This window comes from Balaenoptera acutorostrata, chromosome 20, assembly GCF_949987535.1.
Source record: "Balaenoptera acutorostrata chromosome 20, mBalAcu1.1, whole genome shotgun sequence".
Taxonomy (NCBI): Eukaryota; Metazoa; Chordata; class Mammalia; order Artiodactyla; family Balaenopteridae; genus Balaenoptera; species Balaenoptera acutorostrata.
Window position 1 is genome coordinate 25,513,167 of NC_080083.1, and position 23,385 is coordinate 25,536,551.

Here is a 23,385-nt window from a genome sequence, read left to right on the forward strand (position 1 = left end):
AAAAAGGATTATATCAAAGATGATCAAAAAGATCTCCAGCAACTATAATCATAAATTACTATAAGCGAAAGTGAAAATGATGGATTTAATGGATTACCTGCCCAAGTTATTTACTCAAATACCAAGAGGCAATTTCTTTACCATAGAAGTGTTTCTATGTTTTATTTTCCTTACACTAGAGAGAAGTCTCAGGTGTATTGAGTTACACTATCAATTTACCATCTCATTAAATTCTGAAAAAAAATTATAAAGCATATTTGGAATTAGGACTGCAAAACAAAATCACCACCAATGAAGAACCCTTATTTTGTTTTTGAAAATTTTATTTCAGTTTAAACAAAAAAACAAATGTCATTTATGTCATCCAGGGACAGGTGGGAGAGTATGATCATCTTTTGTAGCTGTTAGCTGGCAAACTTCAAATGTTCCAGATTATATTTACCTCCCAGAGAGGTAACGAAAATAAGTCAAAAAGATTAGAAACAGATTTACATGAAGTCACATCAGAAGATCTGAGAAAGTGATGCCTAATGCTTTGGGAAATTCTGTTTCCACTAATATTCAGAAGAATAAATTCGTAAAGATCAGGAGGAGGTGGTTTATACTATAAGTTTTAGACACAGTGATATGCACTTTCATCAGTTGCATATGATTATTAGGATTCAAGATGTTATTTAACATCTAGATGTAGGTCCAGACAGTTAGTCATTGCCAACAACGGAAAATGTACATTTCTTTAGAGGAAACAAAAATGTGACTATTTGCATCTTGTCTTAATTTACAATTAAGTCCAATTTTAATGTTTACAAAAAAAAAAAGACACAGTAGCATTGTTACATACCTGAAAAAGATTCCAAATAGAATGTCCCTATTGACAACAGCAACCAAAATATTCGAATTTAGTCTACAGATTTTATTTCTGATCATGTAATAAACTTTCAGTTATTTCTTTGAGTCTGCTTTCTGCTAACAATGTTCAACTTGTCAGAGAAGTACATCACTGATTTCCGAGCTCTCCTTTCACTGTATTTTTCCCCTTTAACTAAGATGTACCTAGAAATAAGAAGACAACTGGGATAGCTGTAATGGCCTTCAATAATTCTGTCTTACTAATTAGTTGATCTTATTCCAGTGAAGGCTAATGTCAAATTTATCCAATAGTCTTTGATTTCAGAATTACTTATCATAGTAGAATACTGCATCATATACAGAAATCTTGACCGATAATCTTCTACTTACATCTCATAACCAGTTTTCTTTCTAAACAAATTATTTACAAATGTAAAATATGCAATATTGTTTAAAATAGATATACAATATATAGTTTCTACATTCTCAGACAGGTTTAAAAATGAGGTAATAAACACTTAACTGATTAAACCTTTTACCATTCCAGAAATGGCTTAGGGAAATAATAACAATTTTTTTTCTTAGGTCTTTTCATGTTTTCTTTGAATGCTTCCGAGTACCTCCTTTTCTATTCTGAAAAATTATGTAAAAAATCCTTAAGTTTTGTTGGATAGTCTGTCATCACCCCAGTTGCTCCCAAATCAAAAGCTCTTTTGTATTCCTGCTCTTCATTTAATACCCAAACATACACCTGAAAATTAGAAACATGAGAAATATGAGAAGAAATGTTAAAATAGAAAATTGTTTTCATGGTAGCATGTATCCACTACAATCTCAGCACACTTAAAAATAACCTTTTAATAACCTGCAATTTTAAGAAATCATTGAGCCCTTTAAACAAATTCCACTTTGCTCATTAAATATGACCGTCCCACCCCTCGGCTTCAGCTATTCTCACCAATACATAGGTGAACTCTGAAATGCCAATACTTTCTTGTTAACTGTAAGGCAGAGCTTAAGGTCTTCATGTGAGAACCATTAAAGCAGCAGAAGCAGAGTCAGGACCATATTAAGTCAGTTAAAATTTCCTGCCCCTTAAACTTGTGTTAAACTGCTAAACTATGCTGTTTCTAAAATGCATCATTCCAGAAACTTACCTGAATGCCTCGGGCAGTGAGGTGGTCGAACAAAGCTTTTCTCATTAGTAGACTAGAAAAGAAAAGCACAACAGATTTAGGTACTCCTTAGCCCTAAAGAAGGACTAAAATTAGTCATCAGTCCTAATTTAGTCAATTTAGAGTTTAAAATTCCTAGTTGAACTTAATCCCAATGTTTTGGCAATATAACCAACGGCCTCAAGCAATAATAGCTGCTATGGATGCATTTGTATCTTAACTGCTGAATCTCCTTTCTACTCCTTGCTGCCATTAGATCCCCAGGAGACGTATTCTTATTGAAGCAGCTCAGTGCAGAAGGGGCTTCCTCACTTTCCCTGCTGGCACCATAATGAGAGCGGGAAATAACTGGGAAGTCGGTGTTCCAAACTTTCCAAGTTAAAATAAGGCAGTGAACTTGGGTCAAATTCTATAACATCACAGTCCATTTACAAAATGAATTAGTCTTTTGTGAGCTATCTTAGAAACCTAATGTCCAGGACTTCCCTGGTGGCGCAGTGGTTAAGAATCCGCCTGCCAATGCAGGGGACACGGGTTCGAGCCCTGGTCTGGGAAGATCCCACATGCAGTGGAGCAACTAAGCCCGTGCGCCACAACTACTGAGCCTGTGCTCTAGAGCCGCGAGCCACAACTACTGTGCCTGTGCTCTAGAGCCACGAGCCACAACTACCGAGCCCGCGTGCCACAACTACTGAAGCCCACACGCTCTAGGGCTTGTGCTCCACAACAAGAGAAGCCACCACAATGAGAAGCCCACCCACCGCAACAAGAGAAGCCACCACAATGAGAAGCCCACCCACCGCAACTAAGAGTAGCCCCCGCTCACTACAACTAGAGAAAGCCCCCGTGCAGCAACAAAGACCCAACACAGCCAAAAATAAATAAATAAATAAATAAATTTATATTAAAAAAAAAGAAACCTAATGTCCACTAATTACATTATCCTTTATATAGGAAAAAAAAAAAGCATTTTTTTTTCAGTTCCAAATAACTAACTTAAAAGTGAACTTTTAGAATACAAATCACTTGAACAAGATGGGAACTTACTGTACTGAAAAGCTATAAATATTATTTCTATTCTGTTTATGTCTATTAGAATGATTAAGTAACAGAAACTAAAAATCATATGCATTTAACACCAATTAAAAATGCATCCTTGGGCTTCCCTGGTGGCGCAGTGGTTGAGAATCTGCCTGCCAATGCAGGGGACACGGGTTCGAGCCCTGGTCTGGGAAGATCCCACATGCCACGGAGCAACTGGGCCCGTGAGCCACAATTACTGAGCCTGCGTGTCTGGAGCCTGTGCTCCGCAACAGGAGAGGCCGCGATAGTGAGAGGACCGCGCACTGCGATGAAGAGTGGTCCCCACTTGCCGCAACTAGAGAAAGCCCTCGCACAGAAACGAAGACCCAACACAGCCATAAATAAATAAATAAATAAATAAAAAGAACGTGAATTTCTTTAAAAAAAAAAAGGCATCCTTAAAAACTAGAAATTAAATCAGGAATACAGCAAGAAAGAAGAAACCCTGTGGCACAGAGAAAAGATACAACTAGTTTTCCAACTCTATGAAAGAGGAGCTAGTAATAAAAGGCTGTGATTTATGACTATTATTTAAGCATTCAAGGTTCCACTTTAAAGCAAAGTATAGCACAATAACTTTGTGGGTTTTACCTAACATTAAACTCAACATGTCTTAGAATTTAAGGCATTTTATCTAAAGTAGATGCCCCCCATATAGATGCCTACCATTTTCCTGAGAAATGTGCCATTAGTCAATATATACTCTTACATATATTGCATTGCTATACACACTTCTTTTCACTGTATTTTTGACTGCAGGCTCGTGGAAACAGTGACTAAGTAGAGGGGATGGGTATATATCCCGGCTCTGCTACTAACCAGCTACATAACGCCAAGTACTGTAAATCATCTAACTTCGGGTAGGTGGGTGCTCAGTTTTCTCCTGAGTTTGATGAGATTATCTCTCAATTCTTCTTAAGGTTTTGTGACTAGCAATTAAGCTAGTTCTAAATGATTCATACATCATCCATTTGTATAGTAGATGTTCAACACATCCCTGTTACAAATTACATGTAGAAAGCCTGCTCTAAATTATAAGCATCGTATTTAATAGAGTTAAAACAATAATTTGTATATTAAGAAACTAAAATTCTTACGTATCAGAAAGCCAGATGAGAAACTTTTGACTTCTGGACATGGTGTGTGGTTCTTTTAGCCTGAGGCAAAATAAAATTTAAATCATAAATTAGAAACACAGGAATATATCAGTGTGATAAAATAAAACAAGTACAAAAACAAAAAGAGTGCCTTGCCTGCACTTAGTATATGTTTAAAAACTATTTGGAAAAGGACAAAAATAAATTCGAACAAAGCTCATTTGGGTGTTCTATTTTCATTGATTTCAAGCTAATTTTTTGCTACCACAATTCAAAGGTTAAAATTAATAACTTATCTTTCCAGAGACCCTGGGTGCCCAGAACTCATGTCTCTTCTCTTTTCTGGTGAAGCCTCTTTCTTTTGCTTTGTCTGCTGTAATTTTGTATGTAGTAGATTTAAACACACAACCAAACTTTACTATGGATTAAAAGATATTTGGGGTAAAAATGAGACTAAAAAAACCCTAAAGGCATTTTTTTTCTTTCACTTTCAATGTTTTAAGACCTAGGCCCTGTCCTTTTAAAATATCCTTCCTACTGAAAGAGTATACTTGACTTTTAGACCTAAGCTGAGCTCCTTCTTCAACCTCTTTGACGCCTAGAGCAGCACCTGTGTCATTAACTCTGGGTTGTGTCCAGAGACATCTCTGATTAGTCAGTCTCTCTACTATGAAGATTACTCAGCTTCTTTCTAAGTTAAACAGCACAGAGTGATTTTTATTCTCCCCAGATCTTCATTTCTTATTTCCTTTCTAACTCCTCCTATCTACACAATTCATTTTTTGTCTTTTTCTCTGAATTCAGTTTTTATTTGAAGCTCTCTAAATAAACTCCTTTTTTCCCACTAACTCTAGCCCAGGTAGAAAGTCCTGATTGCAATTTCAGGAATCCCAAGAATTTAATAACTCAAAATACTAGTTACCTCATTAAACACAAATGATTATGTTGTCTTAGGAAGTACCCACTGTCTTTCATTAAAAAAAATAATAGGGACTTCCCTGGTGGTGCAGTGGTTAAGAATCCGCCTGCCAATGCAGGGAACACGGGTTCTATCCCTGGTCCGGGAAGATCCCACATGCCACGGAGCAACTAAGCCTGTGAGCCACAACTACTGAGCCTGCATGTCTGGAGCCTGTGCTCCGCAACAAGAGAGGCCACGATAGTGAGAGGCCCACGCACCGCGATGAAGAGTGGCCCCTGCTTGCCGCAACTAGAGAAAGCCCTCGCACAGAAACAAAGACCCAGCACAGACATAAATAAATAAATAAATAAATACTTCAAAAAAAGAAAAAAAGATAATTTAACAATAAAAGTTATCATTTATTGACTGCTTATTATTTGCCAGGCAATGCTAAGTGTTTTATATATTTTTATCTTTGTAGTAAATTAGTGTGTGAAAAGCAAGGCTTTATACCCAGCAGAGAAATTACATAAATATGGAACTATCTTATAAAAACTAACTCTATCCTTTTTCTTCTCCCATCTCCAGAGGTTTTTTTGCATTGTTGTGGTGGTGGTGGTGATTTAATACTAGTGGTGAATTTGGAGCTTAATGGAATTTCAGCTGGGTATAGTTGTCAATCAAGCAGAAGGAAGTAAGGGAAGTTGGAGGGCAATTGCTATTAGATGTTTCAATGATTAAGCTCAATTCTTTTTACCTGACTTCTGAGTACACAGGCACTGAAAGTCATTGTTACCTGAAATGGGTCAGGTAAATCCTTAAAAACCTTTATTATTCATTTTAGAGAATGCATCTTAATTATATCAAATATGGAAATAACTAGAGCAATCTATTCTTTATCATTGATATCAACAAGTCTTCGTCTTAGTTTTCCTGTAATTGAGAATTGATGAAGACAGGGTAACCACTTACTTCAGTATGATAGAAGGCATTGGGATTTCAAAAAACTGTTCTCGAATGGGCACAAAGGGCAAGAGGCCAGTGAAGAACAGGCCAAGAATGAGCAGAACACGTTGTAAACTGAAGAGTATAGGAATTTCTGAATTCTAAAAGACACAAACAATATTGTATGTTACTTTATAACTGTTCAAATAAAGAGGTTCATTTCACAACCTTCAAAATTTCCCAAGACTGTATCTTTACATCTGTTAAAAGTACTCCCTGAATTATCAATAGCCATTTCTAACACACCGCACTTAGAAATGACTAGTCCTTGACAAATGGGTCAGGATCTATCTTGGAGGCCTATAGTATTGATACTCAAGTTTCTCTATTCCTTACTCTCTGCTTTTGCTATACCATTTCTGTCTGTTACTGCTAGTCCTTATCAGTAGTGATTAAGCATACCAAATTTAATGGAACAAGATAAAGAAATGAAATATTCAGTAACCTTCTATATATTCAATAACCATATATATAATAAAATTTTAAACAGTATATGATACAGATACGAATATAGATATATATTAATGGTGTTGCAAATATGTCACCTTTCAGCTACATATACATATTTTCAAATGTAAATAGGACTTTGTAAACTAGTCCAAGAATCTAACCACCCTTCTAAGTTTGTATTACAAAATGTGTTCATCAAGATCCCCAAACCCTTCAACTGCAAGCTTCATATATATGTGAACTCTTTTCATCTTGCACAACTGAAACTCTGTACCCAGTAAACAACTCCCCATACCTGCCTCCTCCAGCTCCTCCTATGTCTGTCTTTAAAACAAATAAACATTATAATAAATTTGAATATTTCTGTATAAAAGTAATATATTGAAAAAATCATGCAAAAACATAATTTATTTTAAATATTAGCTCTAAATTACCTACTTCTTTATTTTTTAAAAATGGAGTAAATAAGTTTGAGGACTTCTTTTGCTCCTAAGTTCACATGCTGCTTTGTAATGTTTTCAGTTTATTTATATACAGGTGTTCCAGCTGCAACACAGTATACAAGTCCCTGAAAAAACTTTGATTTCTGCAAATTCATACACTAAGAATAACAGAGCTCATAGGAGGAAATAGGGCTAGGGGCTGACCCTCAAAACTTATGCAACTGTGGAACCAGAGAACTAAAAACAGTAACTGGTACTTCTGGAGAGCCATGCAAGGCCACTGGTAGGAGAGGGCTAGGAGCAGTATGCTGGCATACCACTGGCATAATAACTGGTTGTCCCTGTATTAAATTAGAATATCTGGAATGGGACCCAGGCATTAGTATTTTTTGAAACAATTCCGGTAATTCCAATATACAGCCAAGGATAAAAACAACTGCATTAAATATGAGTGAATAAAAAGTCATTAGATGAGAATAAGTGCCACATATTTTTCCCAGCACCACTGTCCCCCCCAGTTTCTTTTATTTTTATATTTTTAGTTTCTAGCATCTGGGAATTAAAGAGCTAATATGAAATTCTCATAAATCATACTTTAAGAATTGTAAAAGATACATGACTTAATTATATAGCATGTTCATAATACAAATGACAATTATTGTTGAGACATTCTTACTGCGGTGTTTGAAAATTGCTGCTGAAAATTTTGGAGTTTTTAAATCCTAAAATGACAGAAAGCCAGAGGCTTCTAGAAAAATATGTGAATCAAGGGAAAAGTTCTGTGATTCTGGACCAAAAGTGAACTTGTTATTTTGAAATAATTATAGAGTCACAGGAAGTTATAAAAATACAGTAGAGTCTTGTATATCCTTAACCCAGCTGCCCCAAATGGTAAAATTTGATGTAGCCAGATGTATCAAAACCAGGAATTGACACTGATATATTACTGTTAATTAGACTGTAGACCTTATTCGGTTTTCACCATTTTTAAAACCTGTGTTCATTTGTGCATGTGTATAGTTCGATGCAATTTTAACCCATGTATAGATTTGTGTAACCTCCACCACAATCAAGATACAGAACTGTTCCATCACCACACAGAAACTCCCTCCTGCTACTTCTTTGTATTTGCACCCACACCAAGTCCCTGTCCTCTGGGAGCCACGAATCTGCTCTTCATGTCTGTAGTCTTGAGAATGTTACATAAATGTAATCATATAACCATTTGAGGTTAATTTTTTTCACTAAGCAAAATGCCTTCTAGAACCATCCAGGTTGTTGCATGTGCCAATAATTCATTCCCTGTTACTGCTGAATAGTATTACATTGTATGGATGTGTTAGTTTGTTCAGCCACGTACCCACTGAAGGGCATTTGGCTTGTTTCTAGTATTTTGGTATTGTGAATAAATCTGCTATAAATATTCATGTATAGGTTTTTGTGTGCATAGTTTTCATTTTTCTGAGATAAATGCCCAAGAGTAAGATTGCTGGTTAATATGATAAGTGTATGCTTAGTTTTGTAAGAAACTACCCAACTAATTAAGAGAGTGACTGTTCTATTTTACATTCCCACCAGCAACGCAGGTGAGATCCAGTTTGTCCTCATCTTCTCTAGCATTTGCTATTATCACTATTTTTTAATTTGAAAAAAATTTTTGAATGATGTAAAAAGATCAGCAGGTCATGAAGCATCCAGTATATTAGCTCCCTTTTAATGACATATGAAAATACTATCAGACAATGATTAGTTATGGAAGTCTTAGTCCTAAATTCTTGGAGATCTGAAGCCACTCAGCCCACTGATTATTCTGTTCTCTCCTTTTGTACACAGATACCTTGGGATCTCACAGAGCCTGCTGCACATAAATAAAACTTACTTGCCTTAATGAGAGCCTCATTACTTTTAATTGTACTTTTAATTGTAATGGTTCTTGGATCTATGCTTTTGCCTTCTTTCCTAGGAAGGAACGCCTTCTCAAAAGAATTCTTTGTATTTTAGAATTGCTACTTGTGTCATGATATTCCTTCTGCACTATCACTTGTATTCTGAAAGAGAATCTTCAGTGTTTAAGGTTTTTTAACACTTTGAATTTCAAATCCTCCTAGCTGATTATATAGCTAAATTTGCTTATAGAGGCTTAGTGTACCATTTCAAAATATATCAACTTAATTTTTTATAGATATATTTTCTTCAAACAGAAAAATTTCAGTTGGTAGATGGCCCTACTTTTATATACTACCTGATAATCATGATCCTGGTTTAATTTGATTAATTCTATTTGGGGGGGTAGGGTAAAGAAAAGCTTGAGTTATAGAGTTGAAGGACTAAATACTTCCCTTAATTCAAAATTACCTAAAAAATTTGATTACCTAACAAAAACTAGACACTAAAAAATGGAAATTGTATTTTGTTTTATAATGTACATAATAAAATTAATAAAATGTTGGCAAACAAATATTACCATGTGAAAATAATAATTCCGTGAGCCAGTCCAATTACACTGAACTTAAATTGCAAGGTCCACTATCTCTACTAAATCCATTATCTATAAATTCATCATCTTTATTAGTAAATTTCTGGTTAGTTGCTTCCATCCAGTACCGTCTGCCTTTGCATCAAGGCTATGAAATAAGATATTAAAAAAAAAACTATTATTGTATTTACTTAACATTTAAAGATATACAACAACAACAAAAATAGATCATTCTGTATCATTTATGAAGCTTACCTCTTTGTAGCACTTTTCTACAATTTCATAACTGGCATTGCCCCACACCGTTATGTGTTCTCGTCTGTACTGCTTCACCAACTCTGAAACCTACATGTGAAAATTCAAAATTTTATGCATGTGCCTATTTGTAAATCCACTTACATGATTTCACTTAAAAAATGGATTACAACTGACTATCTGCCAGTACACACTATAAAATTTTGGAAGAACTGATACATAAATTCAGATTATTTTATAAAGTACAAGAAATTACATTTTACCATTATATGATTTATTTAATAGAATACAACTGTTTAGTAATTTGCTATAAACTAAGTACAAGTGAAACAAGTGAAACTAGAAGAAGTTAATTACGTAAATGCCAGGGCGATGGGTTCACAGAAGCTCACTTTTATCCATGACTGCGACATGACAAGTCACTCTGAAACAGGCTTTCCTACAGTACAGTGATGTCTTCTACCAGGGCAGTATTTGAAACAATACTGATCCCTAGAGTATCACATTTCCTTGAACATTATCAATCTATGCAGGCACCTACTCTAGCCTTATTTAGTTTGGATGAAATTGGATGCAACGCACTCAGAAGACACAATGCCTTAAGTACCTTCTTAATCAGCAAATTGTTGTTGACTTTGATATCGATGTTAATAGGAGTGTTAGGAAAGGCCTCAAAAACTTCCTTCAGTAATGGTATTCGGTTATCTTTTCCTTCACATTGGCATGCTGAGAAAGCAAGATTTTTAAATGTATTTTTAAAAGATAACTTACAGTTTTTTGATGATTAGAAAAGTTATAGTATGTAGTCATAGTAGGACACTTACAAAATGATGAAAAATATAAAGAAGAAAAGAAAAATCATCTAAAAATCCAACAACTTAGATAAAACCATTGTGATCATTTGGTGTATTTTCTCTCCTCTTTTCTTCCTATGCATAATCTAATAGAGTTATAATATAGGCTCCCTTCAGATTTTAAGCTGATTTTTTCACATAAGTAAAAATAAGTATTGCATGTTAATATGCTGTATTTATGATTATGATTAAAATTTTTTTCCATTAAATTTTTTGAGATAACTGTAGATTCACATGCAGTTGTAAGAAATAATACAGAGATCTGTGCAGGCTTTACCCAGATTCCCCAATGGTAACCTCTTGCAAAACTACAGTACAATATCATAACCATGATATTGACATTGATATAATCCACTGATCCTATTCTGTAATTATTATTTTAAAAGGTTTTAAAATACTCCACTGAGCAACTATACAATTTAATTTTTAAAATTTAACCATTCCCCTTGAAGGGGAACATAGTTTGCCACTCCAAAATATGCCATTTTGGCATAAGGATTATTTTGAAGTGAAGGCAACTGAGAAGCAGCAGATACAAGAAAAGCTCTCTGCCCTTCCCCTATCTGCCAAAAAATAAGACTTAAATTATACAAAAATTAATCAACAGCAACCCTAGACCCTTGTCAGCACCAAAGGACTCTACATAACAAACTACTGACTAGCCTTTATCTTCCATTAATCCCCTATATATTTACCTTTCCACAATTTGCCACCCTGGACACTCAAAGTACTTTTCCTTTGTCTTGTTACTTCTCTGAAAATTTATTGGTTTTTTTTGTTTGTTTTGTTTTTTTGTTTAAGATGCTATATAAACTCAAGTTCTAGCCACGCCTTTGAATAATTTATCCCTGAGTTTCTCCTATGACACATACATATTAATAAACTTCTGTTTTTCTCTTGTTAATCTCTTTTTTTGTTACAGAGTCCAGCTAAGAACCTAAAAGGATAGAAGAAAAAATTTTTTTTTCATCCCCTTGACCCTACTAGTGGATACTGAGATTGTTTCTAAAGTTTTGCTATGACATCATCACTGAATTTTTCAGAGATTGAGAATATGTTTAGGCAAGGGAAATACATGCTAATCAGTAATGGGTTGAAGAATTATATCAATGCAGTTATTCAAAGAAAACTGAGTCATGAAAAAATCAGAAGAGGATTTTAATCATTCTTTTTATTTCCTGAGGGTCATTTTCTTTATTCTTTCCCTAGTTCCTTTTGCCTCTAATCACTTATATACTATACATACTATATAACGATTATAAAATTTCCCCTTCCACCTGAAATGTCAATTCCACTAATCTGTGAATAACAAAATGGTGAAAGACCCTTTATTTCATCCTCATTGTATGGCAAATCAAAACAAAGAAGCATATCAAAAAAAAGTAAATTAAATCCATGTCAGAAAACTTTTTTTTAATAAAGACTCATGTGAAAAGCAGGATGTGAATGGGGGGAAAAAAAAGAAAAAATCTGTTACTGTTTTGCCTGTTCTGTATTCTATTCTTATTGCCTTTTTACTACCCCTTGTAATTCAGATAGGGCTCTGGGTCATTCTGATGGGACTGTCAATCATTTGGCTTTGCCTCCCTGGCCACAGAGAAAGCACATGACCTTTTAAGCATAACAATATGGACCACAGGTGATGTTGTCTGAAATCCTCAGCTGAATGGACCATGTACTTTTGATGTTATCAGAGGTCCATCTTTACGTGGAGAAGGTGTGCCTGAGAACAAAGCTAACATCGATGAAAGTGGACACAAGAAATGGAGATAAGAGAGACAAATTATTGCTTGAGCAACTGGAATCAGTTATGTTTGAAGGCATATAACCTCTACAGTTTTTAGTTATGAGAACCAATAAATTCTTTTTAATAAACTTTTCTTAAACTATCTTGAGGGCTTCCCTGGTGGGGCAGTGGTTAAGAATCCGGCTGCCAATGCAGGGGACACGGGTTCGAGCCCTGGTCCGGGAAGATCTCACATGCAGCGGAGCAACTAAGCCCATGCACCACAACTACTGAGCCTGTGCTCTACAGCCCACAAGCCACAACTACTGAGACCACGTGCCACAATGACTGAAGCCTGCACACATAGAGCCCGTGCTCTGCAACAAGAGAAGCCACCGCAATGAGGAGCCCACGCACCGCAACTGGAGAAAGCCCACGTGCAGCAACAAAGACCCAATGCAGCTAAAAATAAATAAATTAAAAAAAAAAAAAACCAGATTAAAAAAAACACAACAAACTATCTTGAGATGGATTTCAAGTACTTAAAACTCAAAGAGTTTGGACTTAAACTACAGAATTGAACTATAAAACTTAATTTAAAATTATTTATTTATTTATTTATTTATTTATTTATTTATTTATTTATGTCTGCATTGGGTCTTCGTTGCTACTCGCAGAGTTTCTCTAGTTGCTGTGAATGGGGCTACTCTTTGTTGCGGTGTGTGGGCTTCTCATTGTCGTGGCTTCTCTTGTTGTGAGGCACGGGTTCTAGGCGCGCGGGCTTCAGTAGTTGTGGCACACGGGCTCAGTAGTTGTGGCTTGCAGGCTCTAGAGCACAGGCTCAGTAGTTGTAGCACAGGGGTTTAGCTGCTCCACGGCATGTGGGATCCTCCCGGAGCAGGGATCGAAGCCGTGTCACCCTGCATTGGCAGGCGGATTCTTAACCACTGCGCCACCAGGGAAGTCCCTGAACTATAAAAGTTAATTATTGTTAATACATAAAAATTTAGCTATTGGGACTTCCCTGGTGGCGCAGTGGTTAAGAATCCGCCTGCGTTCAAGCCCTGGTCTGGGAAGATCCCACATGCCGCAGAGCAACTAAGCCGTTGTGCCACAACTACTGAGGCTGCACTCTAGATTCACAAGCCACAACTACTGAGCCCGAGTGCCACAACTACTGAAGCCAGTGCACCTAGAGCCTGTAATCCACAACAAGAGAAGCCACCACAATGAGAAGCCTGCACACTGCAATGAAGAGTAGCCCCCGCTCACCGAAACTAGAGAAAGCCCATGCACAGCAACGAAGACCCATGCAGCCAAAAGTAAATAAATAAATAAATTTATATATATTAAAAAAATTTAGCTATTGTTTTTACCTACCTAGCATCCTTCCTTCCCTTGGAAAACTGCATCTCCTTCATTCCAAATTGTTCCGGTTGGGCTGTCAAAAACAGGACCCACTCCCCACTTACTCTCACAGTAGGCATATAACCTAGGTCTGGCCAATCATAATAGCCTATCTCTTTGTCCACAGTGAATAGTTCAAGATGGACACATGATCCAAGTTGGGCCAATCAGTGTATTTCTCTAGAACTTTTCCTTTCCCTGGGGTCACAGTACAGGCAGGATGTGAATTTACAGTTATCAGTGATCATGTTCCTGCCACATGGTCAAAATCCATCTACAGTAAAAGACGATAAGACCCAAGAGAAGCAGAACAATGGAATAAAGCCAGAAGAGTCCTTTTTTGTACCCAAGGATCCAAAAATGTTTAATATCAGATCCACCACATCTTAGAGAGTTAATGATAAAATGCATGTCTTTTTTCCCCTTAAGCTAGCATAAACTGGTTTCTGTTACTTATAACCTAAAAAGTCTGAACATGATGTTCTATCTGCACAGTCCAATAGGGTAGCCACTAGCCACACAGGGCTATTTAAATTAAAATGAAATAAAATTTAAAATTCAGTTACTCAGGTGCACTAGCCACATTTCAAGCGCTCAATAGTCACATGTGGCTATTGACTCTTGTATCAGACAGTGCAAATGTAGAACATTTCTATCACTATAGAGAGCTCTATTGAGACGATGCTATTCTAGTTAAATAAAAATTTTGTTAGCTTATTAAGTGTGGAAAAATTAATTTTGCAGTCAACAGAATTACCATGGGCAATAGCTATTCACACCCAAGTAAGATGTATGCAAGGATCAACTTAGAAAAAGGTCAAACAGACAAAACTAACTTTGGAACAGCAAAATGACACATTACACAATAAGAATAATATTGCATCAAACAGTGGGGGAAACAAGGAAATAAAAATGTGCTAAGAGAAAAATGTGTGCTAAAGTGATGTAAAGGTATTTAAATTAGATGACTCGGCCAGCAGAGAATATAGAGAAAGAGTTGGAGGAAGAAGTTGTCCCCAGTATTGTTTTGGGCAGAGAATAACCAGCTGGGAAATACTACCAAAAGGGAAAGAGGAAAATAACAGGAAAACAAGAACGCTAGACTAGGAGTATGCCATAGGATGTGTTGGGTGATGGATCAAGTGAAGTAGCTCTGGAGCATGCTAGAACTTTAAAACTTATCACCATAGTCAACTCTGATTATCCAAATTATGTATTTTCCATGAAAAAGAGGTTGCTTTCAAGTAAGCAGGACAGATAATAACAAACCCTTTGGTTAACACATTTTTATGTTCCTTCTTTAAGTTTACTTTTTAATGTAGCCTGTGGCACACCGAAGCATCTTTTAAAAGAAAACACTTAATTCTTCTCCAGTTAAATTGTGAACCACAAAGAAAGCAAGAGGCCTGAAATTTGTATTCCTCTGAGAGTTGATTCTCTCTCTCTCTCTCTCTCTCTCTCTCTCTCCTCCTCCCCCTCCTCCCTCCAGTATTTAAAGAAAAGAAGAGTTCCGAGCAGGGGAATAGAAGAGAAAAAAAATGAACTACTTTCCGCCTAATCTGAGTCAAGTTTTTACAGTACTATATATTAGTCTGTTTCAGATGCAGTAAACTTCACATTGGAGGCATAGTCTTTAAGTTAATTATGATATGAGTTGAATACAATATGAACAAAAGTTAATTATTAAATTTGAGAGTATGTGGCATTGCCACTAATATGGGATTTGAAGAGATTCTGCAGATAGAGAGGCAGTATAGATAGCTGAACACTGGCCTGGTAAGGAGAAGACCTAGTTTCAAATCCCAGCTCTGTCATTTATTTGTTGTACAACCCTAATCAAGTTCATTTACACCTTTAGGACTCTGTTTCCTTTCTGTAACAGGAGGAGACAGGATTAGATGGTTTCAAAGGTCTCTTCAAGTTCAAAAGTTTTATGACTTTATGTGGTAGATATAAAACCAGGAAAAAAATTAAAAAATATTTTTTCTCAAAGCATCTTATAATCTTTGTGAGGCTTTGGCTTTGCTCTCTACAAAGGGAAAACTAGGAAAAACTTCACTTATGAAATTTTCTTAACCTTCCCAAGTCCACAACTGATACCAACATTGAATAGCTTTGCAAGTGTAATCCTACTAATTATAAGAATGAAAGGTGTTTCCTCAAATCAATAAAAGCTTAATAATACTTATCTAGAAGGCAAAGTCAAACAAATATCAGATCGAAACGTCCTGTAGAGATAACTGATGCAAACGGTTTTCTGATTTTTATTTGGCTTTCTAAGGTTTCTCAATCAAGGAGAAATTATACCAGCCAATTTTAAATTTAGCTCACAGAGCAGTTACAGTTCTTTTGAAAATTAATATCAATATATCCTTGGCTTAACCAAGGTTTCAACTATATGCAAGCCATACCAAGGACCACAACATGAGCATTTTGCACTTTTCCTGAGTTACATGTGAATCATTCAAAACATGAGGCTGAATTGTGAAGGTGAGGTAGCTCAGCACCTGTATCTCGAGGTTGTGTATTTTCCATCCTAACATGTTCCATCCTAACATAACTAACACATTGGGCCAAGGGACATATCTCTTTGTGGGAAATGTTCCCTCAAAAGAAAAAAAAAAAACTGCTATGCTGGTGATTAAAAAGTGAAGATGACTAAGAAATGGATGGTTTATTTGAGTAATGGAATACTCTTAATAATTTAAAATATGGAGTAGCTAAATAACATAGAATGAAAAAATTATAGAATCAGTAAGGATCTGAAAGGGGTCGCTTCAATTTCTTTTCATTTATTCTTCTTATTTATGATGGATTATTTACTACAAGATATAGTAATATTCTAGAATTTGAAGCTTTAGAAGTATACAGTACCCCTAATAATATCTGGGTTTCTCGTAATTAATATTCAGGCTTAAATGAACTGTATATAAATTTAGATAGAATGAGTCAGTTAAATCTTTGGGCATCATAATCTCAGGGTCAGATGACCATCAAGATTTCAGATTTGTAGGCCTGAGCAAACAAGCTCTGAGGGTAATACTTTTAGTTGGAACTTCTTATCACAAGATAATGCACATGTATTTCTAATTCTCAGCATAAATGAATACACTTTAGTGTAAATGTTTAATCTGCAAATGTAAATTATTACCTTTTTGAAATGAGACATCCAGTTTTCCAAGGTAAGGTGGGAGTTCCTTTAAAAGATATGACTGAAAAAAGTTAGCTCTCAAAAAATAAAAGTATTTTAGTGTCTTACATTAAGACATAAAGATTTGCTTCTTGAAAAATACAAAAATGAAACACTACAAATGTTTATATAGAGAACTCATTAGTAGAACATCCCCAACAGCAAACTGACCATATAATTACTTACTTTCATGACCTACAAGAAATCTGTACTGTCTAATATGGACCATTTGTCAATAATAAATACACACAGATCTCAGTAGACAAATGTCAGGAATAGACAATTCAAAGGGGAAAAAATCATAAAGAAGAATCTTTAAACTCACTAATAAGCAAATGCTAATTAAAATTTAATCTAGCAAATTAGGAAATTCTTGGTATAATTATAATGTCCCTAAATGGTAAGGGTGTGGCAAACTTGGAATTCTTTTAACATCAGATATAAAAAGTCTTTTAAACACTTTAAAAGAGCAAGCTGGCAATAGCAACTTTCAATATATATCAAGAAACTATAATGTTCCTAATCTTTTACCCAATAATTTCCCTGCTGAGAGTTAATATAGGGAAATAATTTTAAATACAGAGAAAACTTGATCTTTACACATACAGATGTTCAGTGCAGTGTTATTTATAATGGTGAAAACTGAGAACTAATTCAAATGCCCAACAATAGAGGAATGGTTAAAGACAACTATACATCCACTCAATGGAATAACTTCAGTCATTTGAAATGTTTATAAAAAATAAGCATAGAATCTGAAAACGCTAAATACTGTGTGATTCCAACTATATGACATTTTGGAAAAAGCAAAACTATGGAGACAGTAAAAAGATTAGTGATTGTCAGGGGGTTGGAGGCAGGAAGGATGAACTGGCAGAGCACAGAGGATTTTTAGGGCAGTGAAACTATGCTGTATGACATTATATTAGTGGATACATGTCATTTTCATGAATGTCATGTCAAAACCCATAGAATGACAACACCGAGAATAAATCCTAATGTAAGCTATGAATTTTAGGTGATGATGATGTATCAGTGTACGCTCATCAACTGTAACAAATGTACCACTCTGGTGCAGGATGTTGATAGTGGGGGGAGGCTGTACCTATGTGAGGTCAGAAAGTATGTGGGAAATCGCTATATTTTCTGATCAATTTTGTTGTGAATCTATAACTGTTCTAAAAAAATAAAAGTCTATTAAAAAAAAGAAAAAGAAAAAATGTATATCATGCCATAATGTTAGAGTGTTTAAAAATACAATATAAATAATATACAATGAGAACATAACTATGTAAAAAACATTCAGGGTATACATACAGATAGTATCCTGTTAACATAAGTTTTTTTTAGGTGGTAGAATTAGGCATTATTTTTCTTCCATTTATCAGTATTTACTAGAATGAGCATGTAAACTACTAAAATCAGATTTTTAAAGGGTTCTTTCCTATACATGAAGACTAAAACTAATTCATATATTTAATCTGAATCAAATAAATTGTAGAATACGTCAAACAAGTTGAACTCCAGTAGTTTTACATTTGAGGACTTCGGTAATTTTGTTGAAATAGTTATCAAAATAAGTCTCCACAGATGTACGTAATGAATACAAATCCTCACTGTAAGTTAGAATAGTTTTTTAACTTTCCTTTGACATTCATTATTTAAACATTATCTTTTTTATTATTATTTATTGACATGCTATCTGGCACTCACTGTTTTTAAAAATCCTACAGGCCCTAATATCTATTAATTATTAGTTTATCATGCATTTTCACTTACACAGTACTTGAGATCACAGATGTTTACATTGACTCCAGTTGATCTCTTTAGGTTCTCATCATGTGACACTACAACTTCTTCATCTTTTGTGATATGGCAGTCCAACTCCAACATATCAGTTCCAACTGTAACTGCACTGAAGAAATACAAAGAAGAATAATGACATTCTGAAACATAAGCAAACATTTAGGTTACATACAGTAGATGAAAAAGTTCAGAGTTACAAATCCAAATAGTAGAAAATCCCATAATACTAAAATTTCTCCTCAAGACTGTTATCTATTATGAATAATTGATATAAAAATATTCTAACTGAACTTAGAATAAGAGACTCATGTTGCCTGCTTTCCATAACTAGCAATCCTTAATTCTGGCAACCCAGTATAAAGGAAAGAACACTGGACCAGACGTTGAGATTTGGGCACCAGTTCCTGCTTTGCTATGAACTTGCTGGGTAACTTTGGGTGAGTAACTGCCCCTCTCTGGGCCCACGTTTCCACATCTATAAAATGAAAGCATAAAGAACAAGAAAAGGATGCCCACTTTTGCCACTTAAATTCTGCATAGGATTATAAGCTCTAGAAGGGCAAATGAGTATGAAAAAAAAAAAGCATCCAAATTGGAAAAGAAGAAGTAAAATTATCTCTATTTGCAGATGACATAATCTTATATGTAGAAATAAAGGTTCTATATACACCACTGTCAGAACTAATAAACAAACTCAGTAAAGTTCTGGAATACAAAACAAACATATAAAAATCAGTTTTATTTCTATACACTAATAATGAAAATCTGAAAAGGAAATCATGAAATAATTCCATTTACAGTTGGGCAAGTTCTTTATGCTTGTTTCCTTATTTGCAAAACAGTGATGATAATATTAGTTCTCTTCACCTCCTCCCCACCTTGCACCTACACTCCAAGCAGTCCCATGCTCTCTAAATACTTCCTCTGTCTGAAATGTCTTTCACAGAAAAACAATACAATTGTTTTCTCACTTCACAAATGAGAATTTCCAAGTGGCGAATAAACATATGAACAGAAGTTCAACATCAAAATTCAACAGGGAGGACTTCCTTGGTGGTGCAGTGGTTAAGAATACGCCTGCCAATGCAGTGGACATGGGTTCGAGCCCTGGTCCAGGAAGATCCCACATGCCTCGGAGCAACTAAGCCCGTGCACCACAACTACTGAGCCTGCGCTCTAGAGCCTGTGAGCCACAACTACTGAAGCCTGGACACCCTAGAGCCCGTGCTCCACAACAAGAGAAGCCACCGCAATGAGAAGCCTGCGCACCGCAAAGAAGAGTAGCCCCCACTCATCCCAACTAGAGAAAGCCCGCGTGCAGCAACGAAGACACAACGCAGCCAAAAAAAAAAAAAAAAAATTCAACAGGGAAATGGATATTAAAACTACAATGAGACAGCACTATACACCATCAGAATGCCTAAAATTAAAAGGACTGACAGTAAGTTAGCAAGACAGTGGAGCAAATGGAACTCTCATACATTGCTGGTGGGAGTGTAAGTTGGTACAATCCTTTGAAAAGTATAAATATCCACCTACCCTATGACACAGCAATTCAACTTCTGCTAAGTATATACCTGAGAGAGGTGAATGCATTTGACCATTAAAAAACATGTACAAGATTATTTCACACATCATGGATGAATCTTACAGATATAAATTGAAAGAAAGAAAAGCCAGAGACAAAAGTGTAAATACGGTATGATGATATTTATGTTATCAGGAACAGACAAAATCAATCTATTGTAATAGAAACTAAAATAATGGTTATCTAGGGGAAAGGAGTACAGGCTGGGAAAGGTCACAAGGGTGCCTTCAGGGGTGCTAGAGATATTCTATATTTTTATCTGGGTGGTGGTCACAAAGGTGTATACATATATTAAAATTCTTTGGGCTGTGCACTTAAGATTTGTGCATATTACTGAATGTATATTATACATACTACAACAGCAGTTTTTTAAAAAGTCTTTCTTCTTCCCCTTATCTGCTAACTCTTATTCATCTTTCAGGTGTAAGCTTAAAAACTACCACTTCAGGATACCTTCCCTAATCCCCCGACCCCAGTCTGGATTTTGTAGCCTATCTACCAGTTATTTGCCAAATTGCCAGGACTTCCTGTAGCACCTGTGTTTACTGTGTCAGAGTACTTACCACACTGTTTTGAATACGTCTATTTATCTTCCCCTACTTGCCCAGTTAGACAGGTGCTCTTTGACGAAAGGGTTTGTGGACTATGGCTTGTTTACTATTGTAAACAAGTGCCTACGCATGGGGCTGGGCAAAACAGGTACTCCATAAGTTTTTTTTTTTTTACTTTTTTTAATATTTTTTTTTATTATTATTTTTGGCTGCGTCAGGTCTTCGCTGAGGCATGTGGGATCTTTTTTTTTTTTTTTTTTTTTTTTTTGCAGCACACAGGCTCTTCATTGCAGCACGTGGGCTTCTCTCTAGTTGTGGCATGCGGGTTTTCTCTCTCTGGTTGTCGTGCACGGGCTCCAGAGCACGTGGGCTCTGTAGTTTGTGGCATGTGGGCTCTCTAGTTGAGGCACGCAGGCTCAGTAGTTGTGGCACGCGGGCTTACTTGCCCCGCGGCATGTGGGATCTTAGTTCCCTGATCAGGGATCAAACCTGCGTCCCCTGCATTGGAAGGCAGATTTCTTAACCACTGTTCCACCAGGGAAGTCCCACGTATTTGTTAAATATTGAATTAATGAATGAAAAGAATAGCTCTCTGTATATGTAAAATGCCTACATAGCACTTTGTGTTTGTTTTGTTGTTGTTGTTGTTTTTGTTTTTTGGCTGCGCCGCATGCAGGATCTTAGTTCCCTGACCAGGGATCAAACCCGTGCCCCCTGCAGTGGAAGAGCAGAGTCTTAACCACTGGACCGCCAGGGAAGTCCCTTGTTTGTTTGTTTGTTTTTGTAAGCACTTTATGTATCAATTACCACCAATGACATTTCAAGATAAAAAAAAAGTAAACATGGGTGCGGCAGGGAGAGAGTTTTAGAAAGAAACTTTTACTTTTTTAAAATTCAGGAATGGAAAGAATAAGAGCTGGGGTGAGCAGAGTGAGAAAGCAGGAATGAGAAAATGTAAAAGTAGATAAATTACAGTTTGTGTAATATATTCCTATACATTCAAATTGTTTCCTATAAGGTGGAAACAATTTGAAATGGAAATGACTTCTTATAAGGTCATGTCTCTACAACTAGATACTAAATTCCTAGTGAGGAAGGTATCTGTCTGTTCCATATTTTCCAACGTTCACGATGTTGGGCATATTGCAGGTATTCACACATTTCTAAATGAGCAGAGGGACTTCCCTGGTGGCCCAGTGGTTAAGAATCCGTCTGCCAATGCAGGGGACACGGGTTCCAGCCCTGGTCCAGGAAGATCCCACATGCCGCGGAGCAACTAAGCCCGTGCGCCACAACTACTGAGCCTGTGCTCCAGAGCCCACAAGCCACGACTACTGAAGCCTGTGCACCTAGAGCCCGTGCTCTGCAACAAGAGAAGCCACTGCAATGAGAAGCCCGCACACCACAATGGAGAGTAGCCCCCACTCGCCGCAACTAGAGAAAGCCCGCATGCAGCAAAGAAGACCCAATGCAGCCAAAAATAAATAAATAAATAAAAAATAAATGAGCAGAATGAAGCCATATTTTGGTTATCAATGTCTATGAACATTTTAAATTTTAATTAATTATCATCCAGCTAGCACCTAAATGTTCATCAATGATAATCCATAGCCATAGTAAGTACCATACTTCAAAGAATCAAGTATTCACTTTATTCAATGAAGTTGTTATTCCAACAATGGAATGTCACTGTTGAATCTAAATGAAAAAAAAAGTAGGTATGGTATGATCCCATTGATAAAGTGTGTGTGTGTGTGTATGTGTGTGTGTGTGTGTGTGTGTGTGTGTGTGTGTGTGTGTGTGTGTGTGTATATATGGGCCTGACAAAATTTATCTTTGAAGCCAACCACTTCGAAATTTTCTCATACTTGGTCTCTTCTGATGATCCAAGCCCATCAGAATCCCACTCCAAAAGACCCAATGGCCACTTGCTGCCTTGTACCAAAGTCTCATACTGCTCCCCTACTTCTCCTTAAATAATCTTCCCTTTCAGTGTTCTGATTATCACCAGTTGTTAGAGGAAAACAAACAAACTTGGCTCCTTAATGTAATTCTTACTAAGATGTAAATAATTGTTAACTGTACATGTCCTCTTCTAAAGGACATCCACCTTTAAAAGAGATTATTTGTTTGCCAATTGTGTGTTTGCTAGAACCACAAATGTGTAAAAATGAAATCCAAAAATAGGCAAATAAGGACTTCCCTGGTGGCCCAGTGGGTAAGACTCCATGTTCCCAGTGCAAGGGGCCTGGGTTCGATCCCTGGTCAGGGAACTAGATCCCACATGCATGCCGCAACTAAGACCCAGCAGAGCCAAAATAAATAATAAATAAATAAATATAAAATGTTTTAAAAAAACACAAATAGGCAAATAAAAACAGGTTTTAGGTTGATAGAATTATTTTTCTGTATTTTAAAATCTCCTTGTATATTGTTAAACTGTGTTTAGTTTTTTTTAAAAAAGAATAAAAAATGTAGACACTGTAAGCGACATATAGAGCCAGCAAACAGTTTTAAAATAAAATTCTA

General features: G+C 36.1%; 1 protein-coding gene across 2 annotated transcripts in view; it reads right to left on the reverse strand.

Annotated features, from left to right (window-relative positions):
* Positions 1-315: 315 nt before the first annotated feature.
* The window catches only part of GDPD1 (glycerophosphodiester phosphodiesterase domain containing 1), a 39,698-nt gene continuing 16,628 nt past the window's right edge, over positions 316-23,385 (reverse strand). Inside the window, exons 3-10 of one of the 2 annotated variants that reach the window (XM_028168567.2) lie at positions 18,691-18,826; positions 16,873-16,933; positions 10,342-10,460; positions 9,735-9,824; positions 6,078-6,211; positions 4,205-4,264; positions 2,007-2,058; positions 316-1,600 (exon numbers count right to left, since the gene is read on the reverse strand). In XM_028168567.2, the coding sequence (XP_028024368.1) occupies positions 1,478-1,600; positions 2,007-2,058; positions 4,205-4,264; positions 6,078-6,211; positions 9,735-9,824; positions 10,342-10,460; positions 16,873-16,933; positions 18,691-18,826 (775 nt within the window). In that variant the 3' untranslated portion in view covers positions 316-1,477. The remainder of the gene's footprint in view (positions 1,601-2,006; positions 2,059-4,204; positions 4,265-6,077; positions 6,212-9,734; positions 9,825-10,341; positions 10,461-16,872; positions 16,934-18,690; positions 18,827-23,385) is intronic. The other variant, XM_007190289.2, reaches the window with a different exon arrangement.